We start from the raw sequence: 24836 nt of genomic DNA on the forward strand, positions 1-24836 counted from the left end.
CACACACGCACACCCACACACCAGTTTACACAGGAAACAGGGAGGTCATTCTCAGCCAAACACAGCAAGAAAGCCCTCTTATTCATTTCAGTCTTAAGAGATTCTGATTACTTATTTATAATAACGTTAATAACTAACAATACATCATATCATATATTAAACATTATAATAGTAAGAATTATCACCATTATTGACTTTTAGTTTTGTTTTCAGTTCAGTTTCAGGGCGGTACCCTGAAATCAGGCTAATCTCTCATAGCCTGGGACTGCTGTTTTACATCCCAAAGCTGTAAAAACCTCAAATTTCAGGAGGAAATATCAATCTGACTGTACCCATACCCATCCACTATTTCAGTAAAATACTGACATAGGCAAAGAAATGTGAAGGAGTGAAAGTTGACCTTTTTCTATGATTTTTTTAAGCAGAAAAATATTTCCAGAGACAACGGGAACCAAAGAAATCTTCCCAGACCATCCAACCATCCCCAAAAAGCACTAATTATGTGTTTCACATTTGCATAACCAGTCCAAGTGACATAAATTTCAGAAATGGGTCACGCCCACAGAATGAATGCACTGTCTGTGTCTCCTGTCTGCATCATACGTGGCACTTACGAACCATTAATCGCCCCAGACGGGCAAAGACCAAATACATTTTCTGGAGCTACAAGTTGCATAGATCCCTGTGGAGGATTCCTATGATAATACCCTTTTGACAAAGCTATTTATAAGTCGTTATACTGTTCACTTCTTTTGGCCTTAAACCGGGTTTTGGAGAAGGGGTGTGGAGTCTAGTTAGATGACCTGCTTTTGTATCTAAAAGGGTTATCTAGATGTAAAGTGAGTCTATTATTAAAGACTACTACTTTGTTTTATTTGTTTGTTTTTTAATCTAATCTGCTCATTATTTGTATTAAAAAAAAGAAATAACGACTACATGCAGCCATAGGCCAAGAAATGCTACAGCTGAACCAAACTGTGTGTGCATTTATCTACTGGGACCTGAGTGTGTGTCTGTGTGCACATGCTCGCTGTCCACCCTTTGCATGTAGGCATCACTCCTATTTCAGCCACCCAGCCCCCACCCAGACTACACACACGCACACCTACTCCTCTTCAGCTTCACCCACGTCTCATCTTGCTCCTGGCCACTAGGCTACCCCCCTTGACGCACACACAAATAAAACACACACTTACAGTTCATTGATTTAAGTCAATGTGAGTGTATCCTAACCTTCCGAGGACGGTGTTTGAAGTCTCTCTTACCTCCCCGGACCCGCTCCCAGAGCCAGACACAGCCTAGAGTCCTGCAAGAGTGCAGTGAAATGCAAATACAACAAACACACACACACACACAGAAGCAGCAGCTACTGGTCCCATCCACACCACCCATACACACATTCCCACCAGGCTGAGAGGATGCCGCAGGCAGGGGCTACACACCCACAAACACACACACAAACACACTTACTTTCTCTGTGTATTACCAACACTAATGAGCTGATAGATGTTCAACAGAAGCAAAGAAGCAGACAATCATTTCCTCAGAGTAAGACAAGAAGGGAGAGAAAATCAACAGTAGTAAGTGAAAATGTGTGTGTGCCGGTGTCTAGGGTCTTGTTTTATTTTCTCTCTCTGCCTCACAGCATCCCGGCTTCCAGAGGTTAAGGCTGAGCAATGGAGCAAAGCTAGCCAAACTCAGGCCTGCAGGTCCTGCTGGGACCCCTGTGGTGAGGTTGGGTTCTGTTTAGTTTGTCAGCAGGGAAAACAGACTAATGAGAGGAATTACTAAACAATCACATTCACAGAAAGAAAACAGCAATGGGTGGGTTGGTGAGGACGGCTTGTTGTATAAAAATGTCAAGAAAATATGTTTTATATTAATGTTGTTTTTTTTTTTTTTAAAAGAAACTCTACCAATGTGAACTACGCTGTCCTATTCTGTTGAACTGCTGTTCCTCTCTAGCAGACAAAAACCTCTAAATGATTCTTTCATAGAAAAGGACTTCAAAAAAAGGCTTTAATGAAAGGTAGGCTGTCTTTTCATTTCTTTAACCCTAAGCTCATTAGACAAACTCCTTTTACATGCACAGGGAAAAGATGGCTCTCTGCTGCCATGAGGTCTCCACGCTGCTCTCTGTGCCTCGGTTGCCCAGCCTGTGCCCATTTCTTACTCAAATTACATTAAATTGAGTACGATGAACCAATGTGTTCCCGTGACCCGGCATAGGCAAGGAGTTCAGCCTAATTGGACAGACCTCTCAGAATGAGCATGTGAAGCATGTGAAGCTTGCAGTACCTCTATGATCTGTTACAGAGAAAAGAGGTCAGCACCACCCAAAGCAAAAGCTTCTCCTAAAGAAGTAAAAAAAAAAATTGTTGAAGGCATTGAATTCCAAGAAGGTTGCTTGAGATGAAGAGAAGAAGGGGGAAAAGTGAGAGTGTGCACACCTGTGTGTATGGCGTATGCATGCATTAACAATATAATGAAATGCAGAAAAACTGGAGACTGTTCTCCATCCACGACCTAACAAAATCCCTTCAAGCCTGATCAAAGCCTGAACCACTACAGCGTTTAATGATGCCAAACCCGTACTTACTAACAAACACTTACTTCTTACTATAAAATTTAGTTGTAGATTAAAAATAAATAAATAAATAAAAATGTAAAATGCTTAAAACCTGTCACTTTCTGTGAAGAAACAGCCATCTGTTAGCGTAAATTCTCAGTGTCTGCTCATTAATCAGGGGTGTGAATTGGGTCGGAACATCAGGTGAAATACGCTCTTACTTCTGTCAAGTACCAGCCTGGGGGCAGATGTGCACTTGTTAACATGAGACACTGTTTACCTCTTGTACTTTGTTTCAGGGAATACGATAAAACTCTGACAAATAAAATTAATCTTGACCTGTGCACAAGGTATTATGAGAAAGTATCTGGTGCGCTGCAAAGCTAATTTATATATATTCAGAAAATTGTCATTCGGCAGTAATTCTATCGCCTGCCAGGGGTGTTCAGACGGCCTTAATTTAGTGGTATTTTTTCAAAGAAAGACTTGCATGAGTTTAGATTCACCTAAAAATAAATCCTGCTCCAGATCAGCATTGTAGTTGATGAATTACAGTACCGTGCAAAACTCTTGAGCCACCGTTTGTTTCTTTATATTTTGTTTCCATGGAGCCAGACTCTCTTGTTGGGCAATAGATTTTCTGAAAGTCTTTTAGTTTTTCACTCATTTTCAGTCCAGTCCTTTTTTTTTTTGTTTGTCTGTTAAGATACTTAACGCCGATCTATGACTCATTCAAAAATAAAAAAGGTACCTAACTCACGAGATGAACCAGTGTTGGGTCTACACATAACGAAAAGAAAATAGGAAAAAATAATAGAAAAAAATAGCCTGTCAGAAAAAGCCTTTCTTCTCATCTCTATAGTAGAATCTACAAAAACAGTAAGAGATACGACAGTTTGACAAATGTTTTGTTATTTTTGCACCAGCAATCTGATTCCCAAAGAGCTATTGCCAAAACATTTGGCACAATTTAGCAGTTTTTGCCTCTATGCTGTATTTTCATGCAAGGTAGCACACATTTCAATGAGTCACTGCATCTATTTCCTAGCGACATATAAAGAAATGTGGGGTGACTCAAGACTTTTGCACAGTAACCGTAGAGCTGTGCAGGGGTTTGAAGGTTTAGCATGTGTATTCATTTAGGTGATGCACTCTAACAATTGTTTTGAGGACAGCAAATACACTCTGGATGTAATCTGATCTTCTTGAACTTTGCCCCTGGCATATTTCATTACTCGTGGAAAATTTATGAAGTAATTCAGGTAATTTTAAAAAGGAAAAAAAAACCTCACAGCTTGCTGAAATTTAATCTAGAGAATAAACAGGTCATGATGTCTTTATGAAACTGTGTTAAACCGTTTGAGTTGTTTTTTTTTCTCATCCATGAAAAGGATAGTTTCTCAATTATTGTCATCATAAATCATGAAAGAGAAGTGCTCATCAAAGGGCACTGGGCACATGTTAAAAATCACCACTGCATTCAGCTTAATGCTGAATAAAAACAGCATGCAGGACACAAGCATGCAATCTTATTGAGAAAAGTGTCAATGAAAAGAAAAGGTAAACAATGTAAGTGGTGGTTAAATTAAAGGAAACTAACACCCTCTCTGCAAGTACTAACCCAGATGCTTATCCAGAGCAAAGTTGACCTGCTAACCTTGTACATAATCCTGTGTAAACACACACACACACTTGCATAGAAGTACACAAGTACACACACAACCCTACAATCACCCACTTACCCTTTGCCACTGGTGAAAAGCAACAAGATCTCTTAACAACAGCTCGTCTTTTTCAATAAATTTTGCATGAAAACATGCCGCTGGAGCACCAAGTTGCCTGCTGTCATACTAGAGGAGTCTTAAATGTTTAATGACAACAACACCAAACACATGTGCGCACACACAGAGTCGGTGTCAGGGTGCCGCACTGAGGGGCCCCTCTTTCATCCTGACAGACACTATAAAGCTCCTGAGCCGCTTCTCCACCCCGCCCCGCCATCAGCATACCACCGCCGCACTCCTCTCCTATCACCCAGCAAGAAAACCTGGATGTAAATGAGGCTGGAGTGTAATAGTATGTGGGAGTGCGCAGGTGTTTGTGTTCAAGTGGTGAGGATCAGGGGCTTGCATAGACCCTACCCCCATTGCCATTAAAAAAAGAAGAAGAATGGAAATGGAAAAGGAAGAGGAAGTAGCTTCTCAAATTAGATACAGTAAAAAGGGAAAAAAATGTTTTACATATTCCTGAAGCATCTTGTTGCTTCTGCCTTACTTCTGCTGAAAGAGGACATGCTAGGCAGCTAAACTCCTGTGAGCATCAAGCAGATTTTGGACAGTTATAAGATCATATCAGCATCTGCAGGCATAAATGGCAGCCATACTGACAGCTATCCAACCTGTGATGTTGTACTATCAAACTCTTTATGCTGGAAATGCAAGACTGAAAGAGGCACTAATGTGCTTGGATTCTGGAAAAGTTCCAGTGTTTTTCCTTTTTGGAGAGATGTTTTGGATTATATAGGCCAATAATTGAAGTGTAATTTGCCCAGGTCACCAAGACCATGTCTCCTAGGAGACAGAGATGCCTTACAACAGCTGAATAAGTATGTAATGGGAGTATTTATAGTTGGTTTAGTAACTTGTGCCAGACTAATTCTCAGGCGTTGGTGTCTGTGAGAAGATTTTAGGGAGGCTTAATTGTAAAAACGATGTGGTCAAGGAGCAATGGGACAGTTACTGAGAGTTTATATCCAGAATTAAAACGTAACTTGATATGAACTGTCCAGTGTGTACTGGACACTTGGCGAATGAATATTACCAAGTAACTTATTGTACAAAGTGTTTTGTATACCTCACTCTACGTCAGTGTCTTTGAACATCCTTGTTCTGTCTTGATGCTTTTATATCTAATTTTTATTTTTAAATTAACAATTGCAATAGTCTATTGTAAAGTAATATCACATGTCTTGGAGAATAATGTCTTTAGTGTTAAATCTGAAGTTAAAACTCCCCACCCCCACAAAAAAACCCAAAAGAATTAACAACTTGGAAAGAAAAGATGTTTATATTTTATTTGTAAAAGGGCAAAAAACTCTATCAACACCCTGATATCGTTAAAAAAAACATCTTTAAAAACCATATACATGTAAAATATAGAAGCTTTGTAAAGGTAGGATTTAGCACAGCGGTGCATTGCAACAGATTTCACAGTTGCACCTACTGAAGTGGGTGCTGATTCGATATGTCACGTCAGTTAGTGGGTCAGCGCCATATGTCGAAATTATTCAATCTTTAAACCTCCACAGGCTTAGGCAGTTTTGAAATAAATCAACACTGCCACAGGTGGAAATGCACACACACGCACACGCACAGACTTAACACAAATATGCACACAGACAAGCTAAAGCAGGGTCAGAGATAAAAGAAGAGATTCCTATCGATGCTAAAGGATATTGAAGCCTTAATAAGAAAATGGATATAGTCTACTGGCCTTACATTTCACTGTTAGCTTTATTTGTTTTTCTGATACTGATCTAAGAAAGGCAATATGTAATGGCGGCAAATAAATGGGAGCACTTTTCCTTTAAAAGCAAATATCCAGTCTCTGGCCATACAGAGAAGTCTTAACACCCAAGCTTTTCACTGACGACCAACAAAAGTGATGAAAAAACAAGTGCTGAATACATAGAAATCCTTCAAAAATTGTTATTATCAACAAATACGACCCTATGATCTTTAATTCTAAATAAACATCTTGAATAACACATAAGTGTTTAACAATATTAGTGATCGTGCTTGTGTTTTCCTCAATGATGTCAATATATAATACTTCCTAAATACATAAAATCTGTTGTGCTAGCAAAGATATACATTTCCTCCTTTTCTTGGCATTTAACTCAGTTAATGAGATTCAGTACACGTGATTTCCAGCCACAGTTGTTCAAGTGCGTTACTTAACAAAAAAAAGATAGAAAAGTTCTTAGATATACCATACAGCATTTCTGGTCTCTCACAGCCACTGCTACAGTGATAAGTTTCCTCATCTGAGTGCACAGTTGCATCAAGAACACATCTGAGGAATGGAGATTTTAGTCAGATCAAACAGTCATAAAATCAGAAACTGTCGTACGGCTATTACTGCATGTTTCTGTAAGGAAAAACCAATGAAAAGCCTAGAAAATACTCCCTCAAAGTGTTTCCTCCCAGAAAACTTTATGTGTTAAGTTTAAGCATAATATAAGCAATCCTTAAAACAAGAGTTTTGACAGTAACTGACAAATGCATCTGCTAATCTGCCAATGAGATCCTCAACTAATCATTTATCCGAAATTGAAAAGTGCCCATGATTGTTTTCTTAAGCTGAATATACTTGTTTATTATCAGCATTAAGGCTACATTTGCCATGAAATTTTCAGTCGATGAATTAATCAATTAATCGGCTTAAGGTTTTGGCGACTGTGAAGTAAATTCAGCCTGTCCCTGAGTTTCTAAAGTCTGGTAAGCTGATGTGTAGCACAACAGCTGCTCTGTATCACTCTTGGGATCCGCAGTTTAATACACACATCTGTGCCATTCAATGTGACAAGCAACAACTGAGTACCAGTCGTATTACAGTGGCCCCCAATCACATTGGGGAATGACGCGATGGGGGAGGGATATATCGGCAGACGCAAAGAGAAGCCTCTAAGGTAGTTATACCTGTAGTGGAGTGTACAACTGCTAACACTCTGAACCTGTTCCTCGTCTGTATTAGAGTCTTTAGTAGACATAAACTTGCAAGTGTAGATGTCCTTTGCTAACTTTCCTAACTTTAATAATAAGACACTCTTGTTTATTGTTTTTTTTTCCTGGCAGAGTCAACAAAGACATTTGGAGGTGCATATAATCCTGTTATGTTTCTAGACTTATTGCTGCCGGGTCCAGAGGGTGAAAAGTGCAGTTAAAGACATCAGAAATCATCTGGTGACCAACGCATTCAGTAAAAACCGAACCTGTGCCACACTCCTAACTACCATCTATTTTTATATCACTGTGAGATTTTCCTCTTACAAGAGGGAACTATATCGCATTACATGGCCCGTGCTGCCTTGTGCTTGATGAGAAGGAGAAATGGAGAAAGAAAGGGAATGATGGATTGATGGATGGAAGGATCGAGTGATGGATGGACGGATGGAGGAGCTGAGACCGAGCTCCGCATTTATGTCCGTATTACACCAATCAGCATTTTCTGCTCTCCTGTGGTCCAGTAGAGTCGACAGTACCTAAGACTTATTAAGGTATCTTTGTGTCTACCTGTGCTGTCACCTCACATATAAGGGATAATATCCTACTTACCCCTTTTTCTCTGCCTTATCTTTACTCTTGTCCTTCTCTTTGTCCTTGTCTCTGTCCCGTCCTCTCTCCTTGTCTTTTTCCCTCTCCCGGTCACGGCCCTTGCGCCGGCTCCGGTCCCTGCTGTGGCTACGGCTCCTTTTGCGGCTGTGGGTACCTCGCCGGCTGCGACTGCCGCTCCTACTTCGAGACCGCCGGTGGCGAGAATGAGACCTAAAGCAGAGATAAGGAAAAGTTAAAGCAAATAAACCTCTGACATTTCTTTTCATTTCTGGCACAGTAATACGAAAGGGAAAGCACCTTTATTGTTTTAGCTACTCGCGTTCTGCCTTGTAAGTGTCTATATTTCCCAGAATGCCTTTTAATCACTAAATGCCTAATCAAATGTGGCTGAAACTGTTTCACACCAGAAAAATGTGGCAAGAGGAATATGAAATAGAAATAGGTACAATAGTAGATTCAGTTTAACTTGTATAGCGCCAAATCACAACAACAATCCCCTCAAGGCTGTTTATACTGCAAGATAAAGACCTGACAATGTGAGAGAGAATATGCAGTTTTCAGAACTGAAATTCAAAGCAAACTGAAAACAACTATGGGAAATGACACCCAACACAGTTCAAATTTTAGCAAATTGCGACTTTATGTTGCAATATAATGCTGAAGCATCCATGTCAATACTTCTAGGCTATATAAGCGACAGAGCGCCGATTCCCAGTTAATGTCATTCACATACAGCAGTGGACACAAGTGGATACAGGGTTCACAATTAAAACAGTTTTAAGTCATTACATTTGTTTGGCAATTTATTATAAAACTTCTTTACAGCTTTAATATATTTCAGCTGTTTTTATACGTGTAACAAAGCCAAACTATATTAGCTAAATTAATAGTTGTACTTTTCTACATGTATAAAACAAAACTCCGCTGCTTATCGGTACGTTCGGTAGAGGATCGATTTAGTTCCATCCGAGCTACCAGGCTTTGAAACGCTGGTGAAATTCCTGCATAGCAAGACTTTGAGGCTTGCATCTGCTAAAACACAAAATGAAACTCTCTGAGATCAAATTTCACAGGAGCTGATAGATTCATCGTTCACTGGTCCACAGTAATATTAGTTATATACAAGCCCACACACTATAAACACACACACACACACACGCTCACAGAAAAACCACACTGACATTTTAGAAATTGAGCCAATTAGAGGCTGGCTCAGAGGAAGACCTATCATTGGTATTGATCCTGACACTGGCCCTCTGGTCTCAAAAAGATTTGCAGTGGGAGATTTACTTTGTTAGCCATGACACACGAACATAAACACACTTACTTTGAACATACAGGAAAGGGAAAATTCAAAGTGTAATTTATATCCCAAAGACTTCGATGCATAAAGACAAGTAATACTGAAATATAAACTTATTGATGTGTCGCTGCATGTTCCTATCAAAACAGAAATGTGTTACAACTGTGTGCGTTTGTGTGTGTGTGTAGAGGGGAAAGAACATGATTTGAAACCCCAGTAGAAATCGGCAGCTGAGATGCCGTTATTTTCCATCATCTATCATTTTATTGATTTGTCTATAAAAACAGTCAAACCTGCTGTCCATGAGCTTTATTGCTTTCCCCCCTTTATTAGTTTGCAGTTTGGGACATCCAGAGCTGTCTCTCTCCCGACAGAAAACTAATCATTTTCTTCAGACGCCTGTCACCATCCTAACAGACAACACTCTGACAACTGTTGCAATCAATTAGGCCGGGGCGATCCTGATCACCGGAGAATCCCTGCTCTGTTTCTGTGCTCTATGTCTACACTTTCTCTCTCTCTCTCTTTTTAAACTGACACTGAAATCCTAAATGTTAGAAATAAATTCCACATTCCTCAAAAGTCCAACCAAACACTCCTGTTGGAAAAACTATTAACATATTGATTATTCTGCTTGTATTTGGTTTTTTAGATAAAAAAAAAATGTAGAGAATGGTGAAAAAATCCCCAAGGTGACACCTTTAATCTCAGAGTCAGCTGCATAACTACATAACATGTAACTCATGCACTGCAGTCAGCTACAACAGCCCCTGTGTGGTATAATTTTCCTGCCAAGCCATTCTCATCGCATCTGCAGATCAGAAACTAAAGCAGTAACCTGGGGTGATTATCAAAAATAATTGTTATGATACATCCTATTCATAGGTAAAGGTGAGAGCAGTCTTCAGTTCCAGGCATGGTGATTGGCTTGTTAAATATAGCCTTTACTGGAACTATGAATCACTTGTAAAGAAAAAAGAAAAATCTTGCACTTTTTGGGGGGTATGGAGTCTCCAAGAGAGATAATCCATCATGGCCCTGACTGACCTTGGAATGAGTGAATATATGTGTTGACAATGCATGCGTATGTTTTTAATCAGCAGTACATGAGGGGAAATACAACAGAGCCGCAGTGTTCCAAGTCCAAGTCCTATATTTACAGCCAAGCAAATTGTGGTCAGAAGCAGTAGATGCAATAAACAGAACTTCCCTCTTTCCCTCTCCCTCTATTTCTCTGTCTCTGTCTCCCATTCCCTTCCTCCCTCTGATGGCAAAGAAAACAGCCCACTTCTGGGGTGTGCAGCAAATTAAATTTACTGTAGTTAATAGAGTGAGCCTATGCTGCTAAATGTCAATTTCCTGACCAAGTCCTTCCCCTTGGAGAATGATTAGCTAATTTAAGGCTGGGGATAAATGGGCTAATGCAGGACACACACAGATAAACAGCCACAGTTGGACCCCATTCCAAGCCCTTCCCCTGCTTTACATTTTATTGGCCTTATTATCTCCAGGGAAAATGGGTCCCCCTATGACCTAAACATATTTTCATTTCTAATAAAAGGCCCTTGCTGGTTGCCCCCATGTGCAGACCTCCCTCCACACACGCGCACGCACGCACACACACACACACACACACACGCACACACACTCCCCCCTTGCAGCCTCCTTTCCTCCATTCCTTCCTCGTTTCATCGTCCAATCCATTAAATCGAAGCTCTGCAATTGGCTGGGACCATTTTCCTGGTGAATTATCAATAGAGTAATTATGCTCCATGTTGGGAGCTGGGCTGAAGCTTATCGCCGCTGACCCCCCAGCGCGCGCCAGGATATGATCCCTCACCACAGCCCATTGGGGTAATTATGTGGTCGGGTGTGAAGCTGGATGGTGTTTTACCTTTATCTGTATTCTATTTCTGTTTTCACTGAAAATTGGACATTAATGGCAGCTACGCGATACCACTAGTGTCAGATACAGGTGAACGCCTCCAATGGAATCTGACCCGAGTCGAATCATTATTCACGGTTCGCAGTGTACGGACGAGCAGCACATGAACCCCCCACACAAACACAGAAAAAGACCAATCATCCGCACTGTTCGTTTAACCTTATCTGGCACCTGTTTGAGCAGACGCGATGGACATTCACACAGTTTCCTCTCCTTTCTTCCCAACCTCCATCCTCTGCTGGGAATACAAAAAGTTTGCGTCCGTGGTGTTTTTGTTTTTGTTTTTTTCCCCCCCCTGTAGAAGAAAACACCAACACAACATCTCGTCTCCTCGGTAACACCACGAGTGTCGCACCTGTCCATTACCCCAGTGCAGCAAAGCAGTGATTAATGGCAGTATAACTTTAACTATATCACATTTCAGAAAACACTGGCAACAGTTTCCCCTGTTTGACCAGCGATGCATTAAGAGATAGACATGCAGTATAAAAATGACCATCTCCGTTTTCTTGCAAGATACTGTATTTAAGAGGGCACGAGGGAAAATGATTGATCATTGTAACTTTTAATTTGCTTATTCCCATCACCGAAGGCTTGCTAGAAATGTGTCAGGGGAATGAAATCCTGCCACACTTCTAAACTAGCATCCAGGCCAGCCTTATTTAAAGATTAGTGGTTTTTCTGGAACTTTGTGTAATAAAGCATCTTCTATTTTAAGCTAAAAATAAGTGACATTTGAACACTTTGTCATCTTCCTAAAGATGCAACAAAATGATTAGCTTTTATTAGCTTTTTATATCATCATTAAAATGAGTTTGTCTTGTTTTACGCAGAAATTTAAACATCAACAATGCACTCCGAAGGGGCAGCTGAGCAGATGTTAATGATGATATTTATGATATGACTTTAAAAATGATTTGTGGCATATCAGATGAAACAGAAACGATAGGCTATTCATTATTAACTGGGACCTGCTTGAAGGAGGAGGGGGGCACATAAACTTAAAAATCCTTATTTATTCAGACAGCATGATCCAGAAACAATAAAAAAGCAGGACCTGACACCAATATCCAAACTATGTCTGACCTAAACTGACATAAAAACAGCATAAATAAAAAAGATAAACTTATTGTAATAACTTGTAAGTCATTTTTAAACACCACAGAAAGACCGATTTTTGAAAACCTCAACTATTACAATAAAAACAGAGTATTATTGCATTGCCTGGGAAATGTATTTGACTAGAAAATGGGAAAAATTTAACCTATTAAGTTAACGGTAAAGCACTGGATTTAAGTACTCTACAGCCACACACACACACACAGAAGAAAAAAGCTCGCTAGTCGACTTTTCCGAGCAATAGACAGATTGAAAAAGAAACAGGCCTATTGAAAGCGAGACGATCCATATTTGAAGAACTTCATTAATGCACTGTTCCCCGCCGAGTTATTTCCAGTGACAGAGCACACAGCAGCAGCTTCATGTTCAAGTTAAAAGTCACTTTTCTTTTTTTTTTATACAATTTCAATGTGTCTAAAAGCACCTTGAGTGAGCAATGTGCATTTCCTGCTGCCAAAAGACGTGGAAAACAGCTGTTCCTGCCCGACGCTGCCTGCTGAATGGAATGCAAATATGTTAACCATCCAGAATTTATTACTTTTGAGTGCTCTTCAAACGCAACGGCAGACACAAGTTTAATTTATGATATTCCTCTAATTATGAGAGCTGTTGAAATCATTTCCCAAGCTGCTTCCTCCTTCCAAGCAGCCACAATATCTGTTCCCTCGGTTCACAGTACACGCACAGACGCACACACTCAGACGGATTCAGTCATCCACTGTGCACACCCACACAGAAACATAAATATACATACACACACACTAGCACACAAGGAATCGCTGCAAAGTAGCTGATTGTGAGCACAATTAACACAGCAAAGACGGAGCATGAAAGATTCACAGAAATGTTTTTTCTTCATTCCGCTCTGCTTCATAAAAGCAAAGTTTAGATTTGTCATAATCTTCAGTTTGCTTTTAATTTGGCAGTCGTCAACACAAACGTCTGCAATGCCCTGCTACGCTGTGAAACAGAAATGAGACCCCATGCAGGCCACCCACTCACTATCTCCCATACACACCCAAACACACACACACACACACACACACGGCTACAGCCACAAGCCACAAGGTCAAGTCATTTAGCAGAGTTCAAAGGCCTTCAAAGATCCCTCAGATCTATATGAACCTAAACGGCCAGCCAACGATGAGAGAAAAGATGACTTTCTGCAGCAAGATACAGTTTCCATGTGTGTGCACGCATGCTTCTATGCCCATGTATGTGCATGTGCTGCTGGGTGCTTGTGTGTTGATTACCCACAGTCTTCACTGTCACATATGCGCAGTGTCACTCAGCCTCTACGTCGCAATCCTAAACTTGGCCGTCTGGTGTGCACTCGCAACCTTTGACCTCCTTGCAGCCGCAGCTTGACATGACACCCATTAGCAGCTGGAGCTGGGGCTGGCCCAGCCACTCGCTTTGACACAAGGTCAAGTAGAGGTCACGCTCAGACTAGGTGCTAACTCGCCAACTCGCTCACAGCCACTCACGCAATTGAAACCCACTTTTTTCTCCCCCTCTTTCCAAATCCATCACAGCTCGGAACAATTAGCTACGCTGAATCAGAGAGTTGTTTTGGATGTCGCCGTCCCCATCGGTAAGGAGGGAGAGAAAAGTAGAAGGACAAACAAGGAAGAGGAGAAAGGACATGGAGCAAAAGGTGAAGGACAGCAGGAGGTTAAGGAGGGAAAAGAGGGGAAATGATTTTTTTAAAAGTTGGAAAGTCAAGAACAATCAGAGTTTAAAAAAAAACTAAAAAAAACCCGAGGAAGAATGAAAAAGAAATTGGGAGAAGACTGAGCAGACAGCCGTACTTCACATCAAGCTGGCTCCAATTAGCAGGTGTGCTCTCAGACGCTCACTCTCCCTCTCTCTCTCTCTGGTCAGGGAAGATGTATTTTTCTGCCTTTTATACGCATGTATTTATGAAGTGGTAGGAGATCTGAGGGCCCTTAGCATAACAGCCTTTTATTGTTTAAATGTGGACTGCTCGGCCCCGTGTGCTTAAGTGATTTAGGAACCTCACAACTCCGGTATAAGAAAAATCATAAACGCTGAGACAAACCATGTGGGTGGACTGTAAAAGGCACAGAGGAACGGGCCGACAAAAAGCAGACACACATTCCACTACTAAAGGGAAACTACACTTAATTAAACACCCAAGACACAACTGGAACAGTGCCCTGTAAAAAACATGGAACTATTAGTTTCGCCTCTTCGGTGGAATAACATAAAGTTGTCTTCTAACAGAACAGAGACTTGTCTCATAAAGAAGTTTCTAAAAATCTTTTTTTTATAAACCGCTGTCGAGATTGAACAAGGAGAGGAGAGAAACACTGGAAGAGAGATCAAGAAATGAATAGAAAGAGAAAACACTCGTACCCTTCGAGGAAACCCCCCCCCCCCAATTCTGTCACTTCACATAATCTACATGTCCTGTGCATTGAACTAGAAGTAGGAGAAGTATGATTTTCCCCCCTTTACTGCTCACAGACAAACACAGAACTTTATGACTCGAGAACTCGAGACGCTCCAGTTTCGTAAACATTGAGCAGAAAAATATACAAACATATAGACCAGCTCTGGTGAAAAGTTAGTTTAGTGTATATCATAAGTCAATTTTTTATACATGCGGCATGCTAAGTATATGGCTTTTATACCTAAGGGAATTTCACTGTTTGAGGACATTTCATATCTTTACATTTTATGTTATTTAAATCTAAAGATAATAAAGATATTAGAATTCACGTTTTAAAAAAAAAAAGTTTAAGTTACTGTGATGGCATGAATGTCATTCTTTACACATCTGCAGTGCCACGCTTTGTGTCAATATCCCACCAAGTTTATAGAGAAATCTGCCCAACTTCCACTCCAACAAAACCGTTGACTGCATTTAGAATAATTACATTTCCCAGCTTTTATTTAATGCCAAAATCCCAACGTCAAGTTCTCTGTTCAACCAGTCACAGAAATGCTCTGCTCCTTTGTTCAACCAATCACACGACAGTTGGCCACGTATCCTTTGGCTGATCCATCTATCTCCACTTCCTCCTCATGTCCTCGACTGTGCCAAAACCCAAATGGATACATAGAGCAAAAAAAAAAAAAAAAAAGGAAGACAAATTTCAAATAGAAAACCTCATGCGCATGCTGAGAAAGTGTTTCATTACTTTTAAAAAGATTGTCAAGGTTTCAGTCAAGGCGCACATGATCCTCGTTTCATTTCTCTGCCATTCTCTCTCATTTTTCTTCTCTTTTTCCACAAATAAATTACCAAATGTGTGAGTGAAACCACGTGCGTGTGTGTGCGGTTGCTTTGCTTGTCCAAAGAGAACTGACAAGTGCAGGCAGTCGATCCATTAGCTGGCAATTTGCTCTTAAGTTGTCCGGGTTGGGGACGGGGGCGAGGGCGGTGGGGGAAGAAGGGTTTTTTGGCAAGACAATGCACATGACTCTGCTGAGGACAAGTTAAGTGAGGTGCTCACACACATAATCCTAGGCCATCACTCAAACACCCCTTTAAGACATGCACTCTTACGCACAGCCTAAATGGAAATCAGTGGCCCAATAACGAAAACAAAAGCCTGTTGTAAAAAATTTGGATGCATCTAATAATGTTAAAAAATCATTATAGTATAAACAGGGCCATGCCAGCAAACTTGAAACTATATGTGTTTACATATGCATCCTCCAAGTTCAAGTGTCCATATGGCCGGAGTAGGCACACAACGAGAGTACAAGGTAAACACGGCTGACTGAGGTTTGTCCATGCATGCTCTCTGAGCTCAGGTCTCCATGGACTGGCTCAAAACCTGGCCAGTGAATCTCACACACACACAGAGCACATAAACATACCTCCCGTCCACCCTCCCTCCCTGTGTGTGTAGTATGTTTAAGCGTGAAAAGAAGAACTGTGGACAGACGGTGGCGTTTATGTGTGCATAAATTAAGAGCAGAAGCTGTTAATTAAAAGGGGGGGGGGGAATACGCAGGGATGAAATAAAACTTTGCTAATCGACTGCTTGGCAAGGTGACCTCCGAGTGCGTCGGCCATCGTTCTAGGACCTGCTGTCCTGCTGGGCGAGGGGCACAGGAGGGCAATGTGCAGGTCTGACTATGAAAAGAAGACAATCGGGTAGAGCGCCCCTCTTCTCTTTGCTCTCTCGCTCTCTAGCAATGCATCTCTAGCTCGCTCTACCCTCCTTCTCCGCCCAGAGCGTTATTAGACCCAGAGCTCCGCTGCGGCTCCAAACAGCTCAATGACAACACACAGGGCCTGCCAATTAGAAATAATTAGACAGTCATTTCAGTGGCAAGTCTTTTTAAGTGCATATATAACGATGCAATGATGCTTATTAGCCGGCCTGAGCCGGCGAGGACCAGGGCCTCAAACGCTTTGGTGCTGGAGAAAATAATTATGCCAGTGATCACAAAGCGAGCTGCACATCTCTGTACTTCACCTCCACGCGTTTCAAAAATCCACTTCATTAGCTCCCGTAATTAATCCTCCATTAATTGCAGGAAAAGCCCAGTTTACCTCCCTTCGTTTCTAATTATCATCTTATAAATAGTTATGGTTCTAATTAATGTGTTCATTAGGCAGGATATTTCTCTCAAAGCCTCGCTGGGAGCCAAAGGTCCGGCTCAGCTCTCTCTGAAGCCTAACCAGCCAGAAGGTGAGGCCATCCTGCCTGCATTTGCTTTTATTTTACTACATTCAACCTCCTAATTGGCATTTAAAACCCAATTTGGAAGAACTTCAAGAAGCTTAAATAGGAGAGAGAGACAGAGAAAAAGCAGGAAGGAGAGTGAGAGAGATACATTTGGTGTTCATTTTCCTATGCCAGAGCTAAAAGCGTTTCTGTCTCCGTCTTTCTCTCGGTCTGGCCAGACGGATGAGGCTTTTCACTGTCATAAAGTGAACACAATGAGGGCTGATTGCATGTTATTAGTGTTTGGCATTTCAGTGGTTTTATTTTCAAAACAGCAAATCTGTTTCTCTACCCAAAAAAATAACACTGGAAATGACATACTTCTACTGAGTTTCAGTCATCAAAGAACTAAATCGTGTCTTTGGTATACAAACAGAAATTAACTTTAGGCTGGTGTCTATGATACCTAATTAACCCTGAAGACTTTCACTGGCAGAGGTGCAAAACAATACAAAACCTTCTCAATTATCACAGGTATGATCTTGAAACTGTATCCTCATTTTATCATTTTGCATTTACTTTTTTAAGACAAGACTATAAACTTGAAGATTTTAAACTGTAATGCTATTAATACAGTTATTTTGGGTACTTGTATCACTCATCCTCAAATATGATGTTGCTCGGCACAAATTATATTGATTTACTGTATGTGTTATGTCTCCAGTATATATATATATTAACATAAAATGTTAATTTGTGTTTATAACTTCTGCTCCTGGGCATCACCGCTGCTTCCCAGCAAGAAGGTCCTTGGTTCAAATCCACTGGCCGGCTCATGCCTCTGTGTGGAATCTGCATGTTGTGCTTGTGTGTGTGTTCTCTCCAGGTATTCTGGCTTCCTCCAACAGTCCAAAGACATGCATGGGGCTAGGTTAATTGGCAATGCTAACTGGGCTGTAGGTGTGAACGCAAATGGCTGGAATGGTGAAAGGTTTGACTGCAATAAACAGGCGACCTGTTCACGTGTACCCAGCCTTCACCCTATGACAGCTGGGATAGGGTGATAGGGTGTCCAGCCCACCCACACCCTGAAACCAAATTGGATAAGCTGAACAAAATTAATGGATGGACTTTTACTCAGTTTTAGCTGCTTCAAAACAAACGTGTTGAGTGACCTTCAGAGAAAACCGATTATTAGGACATAAATGCTGTCAATTTAAAAAAAACAACAACAAAAAAAAAACATACTAAAAGCTAATAACATCACAGCTAAGATAAAAAGATATTTTATTTTCCCAAATAAACCATTCAAATTTTGCATGTTCGTAGTGATTAGGGACAACAGTTGGTGTGTTTTATATTGAAAATCTCGATAGGTACTAGTGGTTAAACAGGCAGTTAGTCCAATTGTACTAATAGTGCCTTCCTATGTGATGATTGGAGTTTTAGGGAAATACAGAATTTCCTCATTTTACAACCATACTAATGAGAATGAGTATGAATGTTCTTTTCTAATTTTGAAGTAACTTTCTGCTTTAAACCCAGATCAATGTGCTCAAATGATTTCTGACATAATGATTAGGCGACCGAGATATTCCTCTTTGCACTCTATGAACTGACATGAAAAAAATGTTAAAAAATGTTTAAACTACATTTTCCAACCGCCGCTACAACGTAACAAGCTTTATGTGTCATTACTACCCATTTGTTTAGCAGACGGATAATATGAGTAAAGGGACCAGTCTGTGCCGTCTGTGATGTTAAACTCGTCTTTGTTTAGGACCATCGAATTTTTGTGCGTGTGCGCGAGTGCAGACTACAGCTAGGTTTCTACCCAGGGGAGTGGGCTAGTGTGTTGTGAGCCTGCAGGATGGAGGGGTGCGATGGAGAGGGGGGTGGCTTGGCAGAAGTGAAGGGGAGGGTGAGTAGGAGGGGGGTTTCCTCTGGCAGTAGAGGGGAACACTGCTTGCGGCGAAGCGGGGATGAAAGAGGCTGTCTGTGTCAGTCACTTATTCCTCCCTTTGGTAAATAAAGGTTTCTGACAACAAAGCCGAGCAGCGCTTGACTGGCCTTTACAGCAGATAAATAAAAAAGACAACACAGAAAGAGAGTAAGACAGAGAGAGCGGGGAAAAGAGAGAAACACAACAACAAACGCGTTCAGATCTCATGACGCATGTTGATTTTTATGGAGTAGAGAAGACGTAGCTGAACTAAACCAGGTCATCTTTCAGTTTAAATCAACACTTTGCAAGTCCGGTAATAGGGGAAGAAGGAAAAAAGGGCTAAATGTCATCCTGAGGAAAGGGGAGAAGAAAAGCTGTTGAGAGTCTATGGGATAACAGACAGACGGATGGAAAAAACAGCCAGAAGCCTGCTCTTAAATTCCAGTATAAGACCCACTACAACATTGGGAGAACACAAGTGAGATTCTGTACCTTGAAGAAGAAAAAGGATGTAAGGATTGTTAGCAGTCTTCCTCATTTTATTTTGTATCCATCAGCCTCACAATTTACCCCTTATGGCAAAATGTCAGTGTGTTTTTGAGGAAATCAGATTTCACATGTCATTTCCTCGAAACACACTCGGGCTTGTTTCCCTCATGAAGCTAGCGACACCCAAAACCACCTGCTACTTCTCGCTCACAGACACACTCTAAACTGTGCAAATAAAAATATATGTCGGAGAAAAACGCAGAGAAAAATTCCCACCCCGCCACCTGACAGGGGAATTGCTGATCCAGGTGCAATGAAAGCTGGGAGGCTTCACTTCAGCTTCCCCACAATAAAGTTGCTGATTTTCCTCCTCCCTCTTCTGTCTACTTGCACTCAGCTGCCCCACCATCCACTCCTCCCTTCCGCTCCTCACCTCGGCGCTCCCTGTTCCAAGCTGCCTGGATGACCTTGTACACACTCCGTGTCAGTGCAAGGCAGAAAAAGCTATCTAGCAGATGTACGACACCTCATCTTATACGGGAGAAAATTGCTGAGTGAAATAAATACTAGGCCATCGCTCAACCTTTGCACGTACACGCGCACACGCCTGGAGTGCTTCTGTGATCTCCTGTGCAGAAAACAGAGCTCATGTTATGGTCTGTAACATCCAAATAACCTAGTTCTTCCAGTCTTGCTGGAGAAGTTCCACAATGAGGTTCCAATCGTACCGCTGTCTGTGATATTTACAAACACAAAGAAAGCCATTTGGAAATCATCAATCTAATACTCCCACAATCTTAAATTAATCTGAGTGTAGCCATCGATTTGACTTCTGAATCTCGTCTACTACGGACCTGAATAGGTCAGCGTTTTGATATTTTAACCCGTTTCATTATCGATCCACATTGTTATTCCTCCAAAATGAAAAGCTTTTGCTGTTGCAACCGAGCCTGGACATGCAAAAGTAGTTCAGTTTCTTTCTGAGTACTCCTTTTAACAGGAACACTCGAGGCTTACTTTAAAAAAAATCAATACAACCCAAAGATATGAAAACAAACTCTGTACACTTACTGATTATTATTTCCATCTTCGGCAAGTTTAAAATGCACTTATTCATTTACTAATAGCTGAAATACTATCCAAAGGTGGTGGAGATTAAAATCCACCTACACCTCTAAGGTGCTCCAATCTAGTTTTACTGACCAATCGAAGCACTTTATACTACAAGGTGCATTTAACAATGCATTCAGTTATTTTATAAACTTTCAGTTCTTTTATTATTTCACAAGCATGACCAATTTAACGTGCAGGTCTTTAGAGTGTGACAGGAAGCTGGAGTACCAGCCAAGAAACCACGTAGGCACAGGAGAACATGCACCTCTCACATGAAAGGATCTAGATGGGGTTCAAAGCAGGAACCTTCTTGCTGTGAAGTGACCGTTGTAACCATTGCACCCCTGTGCTGCCAAAGATATGGATGTTCAGTTTATTAGTCATTCCAAACTGGCCACAGGTGTGAAAGTGAGTATGAATGATTTCAACAGACTGGCAAACTGTGCCCTATAAGAGCTAGATTAAGCTCCACCCCTCATGACTGCCCTGAACTGAATAAGCTGAAAAAAATGGATAGACTTTAGATTTGGAGTCATTTTCCTGCTTTAAGCAAGCACCGGTTTGGAACTCATCTTGACATGTGTGAGAGTCTGAGACAATCCTAACTCTGGTCAGCGTAGCATAGCACTTTAGATGGTGTGTTTATATCTCGCTACTACTAGGAAAATGACTGCTAATTAGAGGTCTCACTCACCATATAATTATGACAGCAGTGATGAAGTCACTCTGTGCTAGCAGGGCTAAACCCTGACGCTAGCACTGTGCGTTGCTAGCTCAACACACCCTGAAATATTAATGGGGAAAATGTAAGCATTACCATGTGCCCTCCAGTATATGCTCACCTACGTGTGAATAGCTAACATTACCCGAAATGCTCAGCTTCCTTTTGATGGGTCAAGTGGTGGATTTGACGCATGAGACATTCCTCCTCATCTTCCAACAGCCCTCTAAAGCTAACTGTTGTCAATGAAAGGCTGACAGAATGACTGACTGCGCCACACACATTTAACCCCTGCTGTGGCCGCCCATGAAAGCGGACCACACCGATGCTCCGTTGAGCTCACCTAAAGACGTTCCTGTGATCCGACTGTGATGATAGGCCGTGTCGCCTTTGTTGGACTGGGTATGCATCAGATCACTCTACTCTGCTGCTGCCATGCTCCACTCTGCTCTCCCCCAGTGGACTAGGCCGTGACACTCCCCCTCATATTCACGCAAATCTGCACATACATGCATTCTCTCAATCAGCCTCACACATGTTCACTTGACAGCGTGCTCACAGGAAGGCACGACACACACCCACAGAGCCTGATATGCCTGCTCACATCAAAGAGAATAAACATTAATGGCAAATAGGTAATCTGCTCCTCTTGTCTGTTTTACATTTCAGGGCTAGATTGACTGCCTCTGGGGGACCTGGCCCTTCTCTGATTGAGGGCAGGAAAAAAAAGAAAAAAAAAGAGTGTAAAAGAGAGGAGAGGAGAAGGACGCAACGATAGATGTAAACACATGATAGAGCGTTATTCTTATTTCATGTATCTCTTTATTTTTTATTTATACAAAGGGGATTGAAAAGGAGGTAATAAAATTCCTTCACTTCAACCCACGATGGCCCACTATGGTCCTAATCTTCTCCCCAGCAATATTCCAATGCAGACATTATTATTCTTATTTCTTCTGAATAATATCCCTCTCTTCTCTACACTGGGGCTCACTTTTGTCTTTCCACTTTATTCCTCCCCCTGTTTTAGGATCTTCTCTGCTCTATCCCTCGCCTGGAGAAACTCAGCCTATTCTCTCCACACTTTTTCATTCCCTTCTAACTTCTGAACCCCTCTCTCCATCTTCTCCTCCAGTCAGTGCTCTCTGTATCTTCTTACTCCTCTGCTTCACATGCTGAAGGAGGTGCCAGGTTGGTGTGGCCAGGGTGGGGGGTGGGGGGGTTGGCAGGCAGCACCTCATATCCTATCTGCGTATCAATCATGAGCTGCTGTCCATGCAATCCTCCTCTGATCCATCAGCCAGCCTCTCAGGGAGCTCAGGCAGCCTCATCCCGACGCACACACACACACACACACACACACACACACACACACACACACACACACACACACACACACACACACACACACACACACACACAGCACTGACTAATAGCAGTCAGGGCACCTGTGCACACATCAACCTGCTTTCATTTCACAACCCCCAGCTGCTGTAAAATATGCAGTGTCCCACCAAAGTCATGCACAGCGCAGATGCAGCACTTCTGATAAATACAGACGGAAGAATAGTCACATAATTTCTCCACAACTGCTCAAATACCATTTAGCTTCGCTGTCAATTAAATTAAATATTATGCTCTAGATTCATTCTTAAATTGTGTGGTTGATAAAAGATTTAAAACAAAAAAATCTAATTACTATTTTTTGCCAATCAATCATTTCATCACTTCTGCTCTTTTCCCATTTATTACACAAGAAAACTGCCACTGGATTCTTCGAACGCTAACACAGGAGCACATGTGCCCGTGTCAACTTCTGCAGACACAAATTGTAGCTGCCATCACTTAACTGCATAAATTTAATCATCATTGCCATCATTTTGCACATCTCCACCTCTAACACCGCCTCAACCTCATAACGCCCCACCACGCACTCCCACCAACACCAGCCCGGCCCAGCCCACCTGCTCCTCGCTTACCGCTAAGCCGATTACACAACGCAACCCTCCTAATCACACTGCAGCGTTTGTAAACACCGATGTCATCGACTGTAGTTCTAAATCTCCCAAATCCCTTCCACCTTTCATCTCGCACCACACCATTTTCAACTGATGTTTTAATCACCAGTGGTGCTGTGAGTGACTGCCACTGTACCGCAGAGAGCAGCGAGAGAATGTGTGAAAAATGTTTGGCTGAATTCTCCCAATAAATGGCCTCAGCGCGCAGTCAAACACCGAAATTCGCTTATTCCAAAAGCCTGTGAGCATTACATCGGAGAGTTGAAGTGTGGTGCCTTTTCATGGCGCAATCAACCACACGTGTCAGAACATCCCTGTTGCATCATCCCTTCATCCTGACACCTCTGTAATCAAGATATTAAAACACTTTTTCCTTTGTGATTAAAATGATCTATGCTCTCCCCCGCAGCCATACACAAGTAAACAAAGGGCCTTGCTTGCGCATATATTATGACAACCTTTTCTTCAAATGTGCGTCTGTGCATGTATTTATGCATTTGTGTGTGTGTGTGTGTGTGTGTGTGTGTGTGTGAGAAAGGGATTTAAAAACAGCACAGTTTACTGGTTCATTAGCACCAGATTAGCTATGCTAATGACATGGACCACCACACAGAGACTTTCTCTTTATGTTTCTGAAAGGGACACGGGACTGTGAGTGTGTGCATAGTGTGGTGCAGCCGTGTACACATTTGTCACGTGAATAACTTTTTTTTTTAAAGGAGCAACAACATTTATAATCATAATTCAACAAAGTATGTACCACTAATGACGGTTTAATGGTGCTAATGAGTGAAAGGAGAGGTGCTTCCAGAAAAGGGTTTGGCAGGCAGACTGGAGTGGTGCTGCATGTGACCTGTTGTCTCTGCGTGTCACAGTCTCATTAATACTCATGCAGTAAGACGGATAGTCGGAGCAAACGGAGACACAACTAGATGCACACGCAATACAGTAATTCAGACCTAAAACATAAGTTTCCATGTGCTTCCATCTGATGACATAAGACATAAATACGCAATGATGTGTTGTTTAGACTACAATAAACTTTCAAAAAAATGTATTTTTCTGTAATAAGAAAAATCTGCAATGGCATTCCTTGCACTGATTTGTAATACAAACACCCTTAACGTTTCCAAGCTCCCCCCCCCCACCCCCCCACCCCCAAACCAACTTTTAAAATGATGTGGGTACCGTCTCTCTCACTCCTTTTCTCCAAGCGTGATTAAAACTTAGACAATCTGACTTTAAAATCCTGCTAGGAAACTTCAAGTGACTGGAAATAATACAGCAGTTTGAGGGATTAAGCAGAATGAGCAGAATGAATAATGTCCACGATGGTGCTACCTCCTGTCCCGGCTGCGTGACCTGTGTGAACGGTGGCTCCTCCCTTTGTCTCTCTCTGCGCTTCGACTCCTCCTCCTGCGAGATGAACTGTGAGACGAACTGCTGCTGGAACGTCTTCTCCTCCTGGGACAGGAAAAAAAAAATACACACATACATTTAATCTTATTATAGAATCTTTAAAAACAGATCAATCATACAGGAGTATGATTATACAACTAATCATTGTTCTGGAGTTCAAAAAAAAAACTGCACAAATTTGTCCTGAATGCTTAGGGTGGTTAATAGAGG

At 41.6% G+C, this 24836-nt stretch overlaps 1 protein-coding gene across 2 annotated transcripts in view; it reads right to left on the reverse strand.

Annotated features, from left to right (window-relative positions):
• rsrc1 (arginine/serine-rich coiled-coil 1) overlaps positions 1-24836 on the reverse strand; it is a 119803-nt gene that overhangs the window by 90763 nt on the left and 4204 nt on the right. For both annotated transcript variants that reach the window (XM_005720850.1, XM_013910572.1), the window contains exons 3-4: positions 24549-24671; positions 7906-8115 (exon numbers count right to left, since the gene is read on the reverse strand). In XM_005720850.1, the coding sequence (XP_005720907.1) occupies positions 7906-8115; positions 24549-24671 (333 nt within the window). The remainder of the gene's footprint in view (positions 1-7905; positions 8116-24548; positions 24672-24836) is intronic.

This window comes from Pundamilia nyererei, unplaced genomic scaffold (genome assembly GCF_000239375.1).
Source record: "Pundamilia nyererei isolate P.nyererei 1_Seehausen unplaced genomic scaffold, PunNye1.0 scaffold00003, whole genome shotgun sequence".
In the NCBI taxonomy this organism is placed as follows: Eukaryota; Metazoa; Chordata; class Actinopteri; order Cichliformes; family Cichlidae; genus Pundamilia; species Pundamilia nyererei.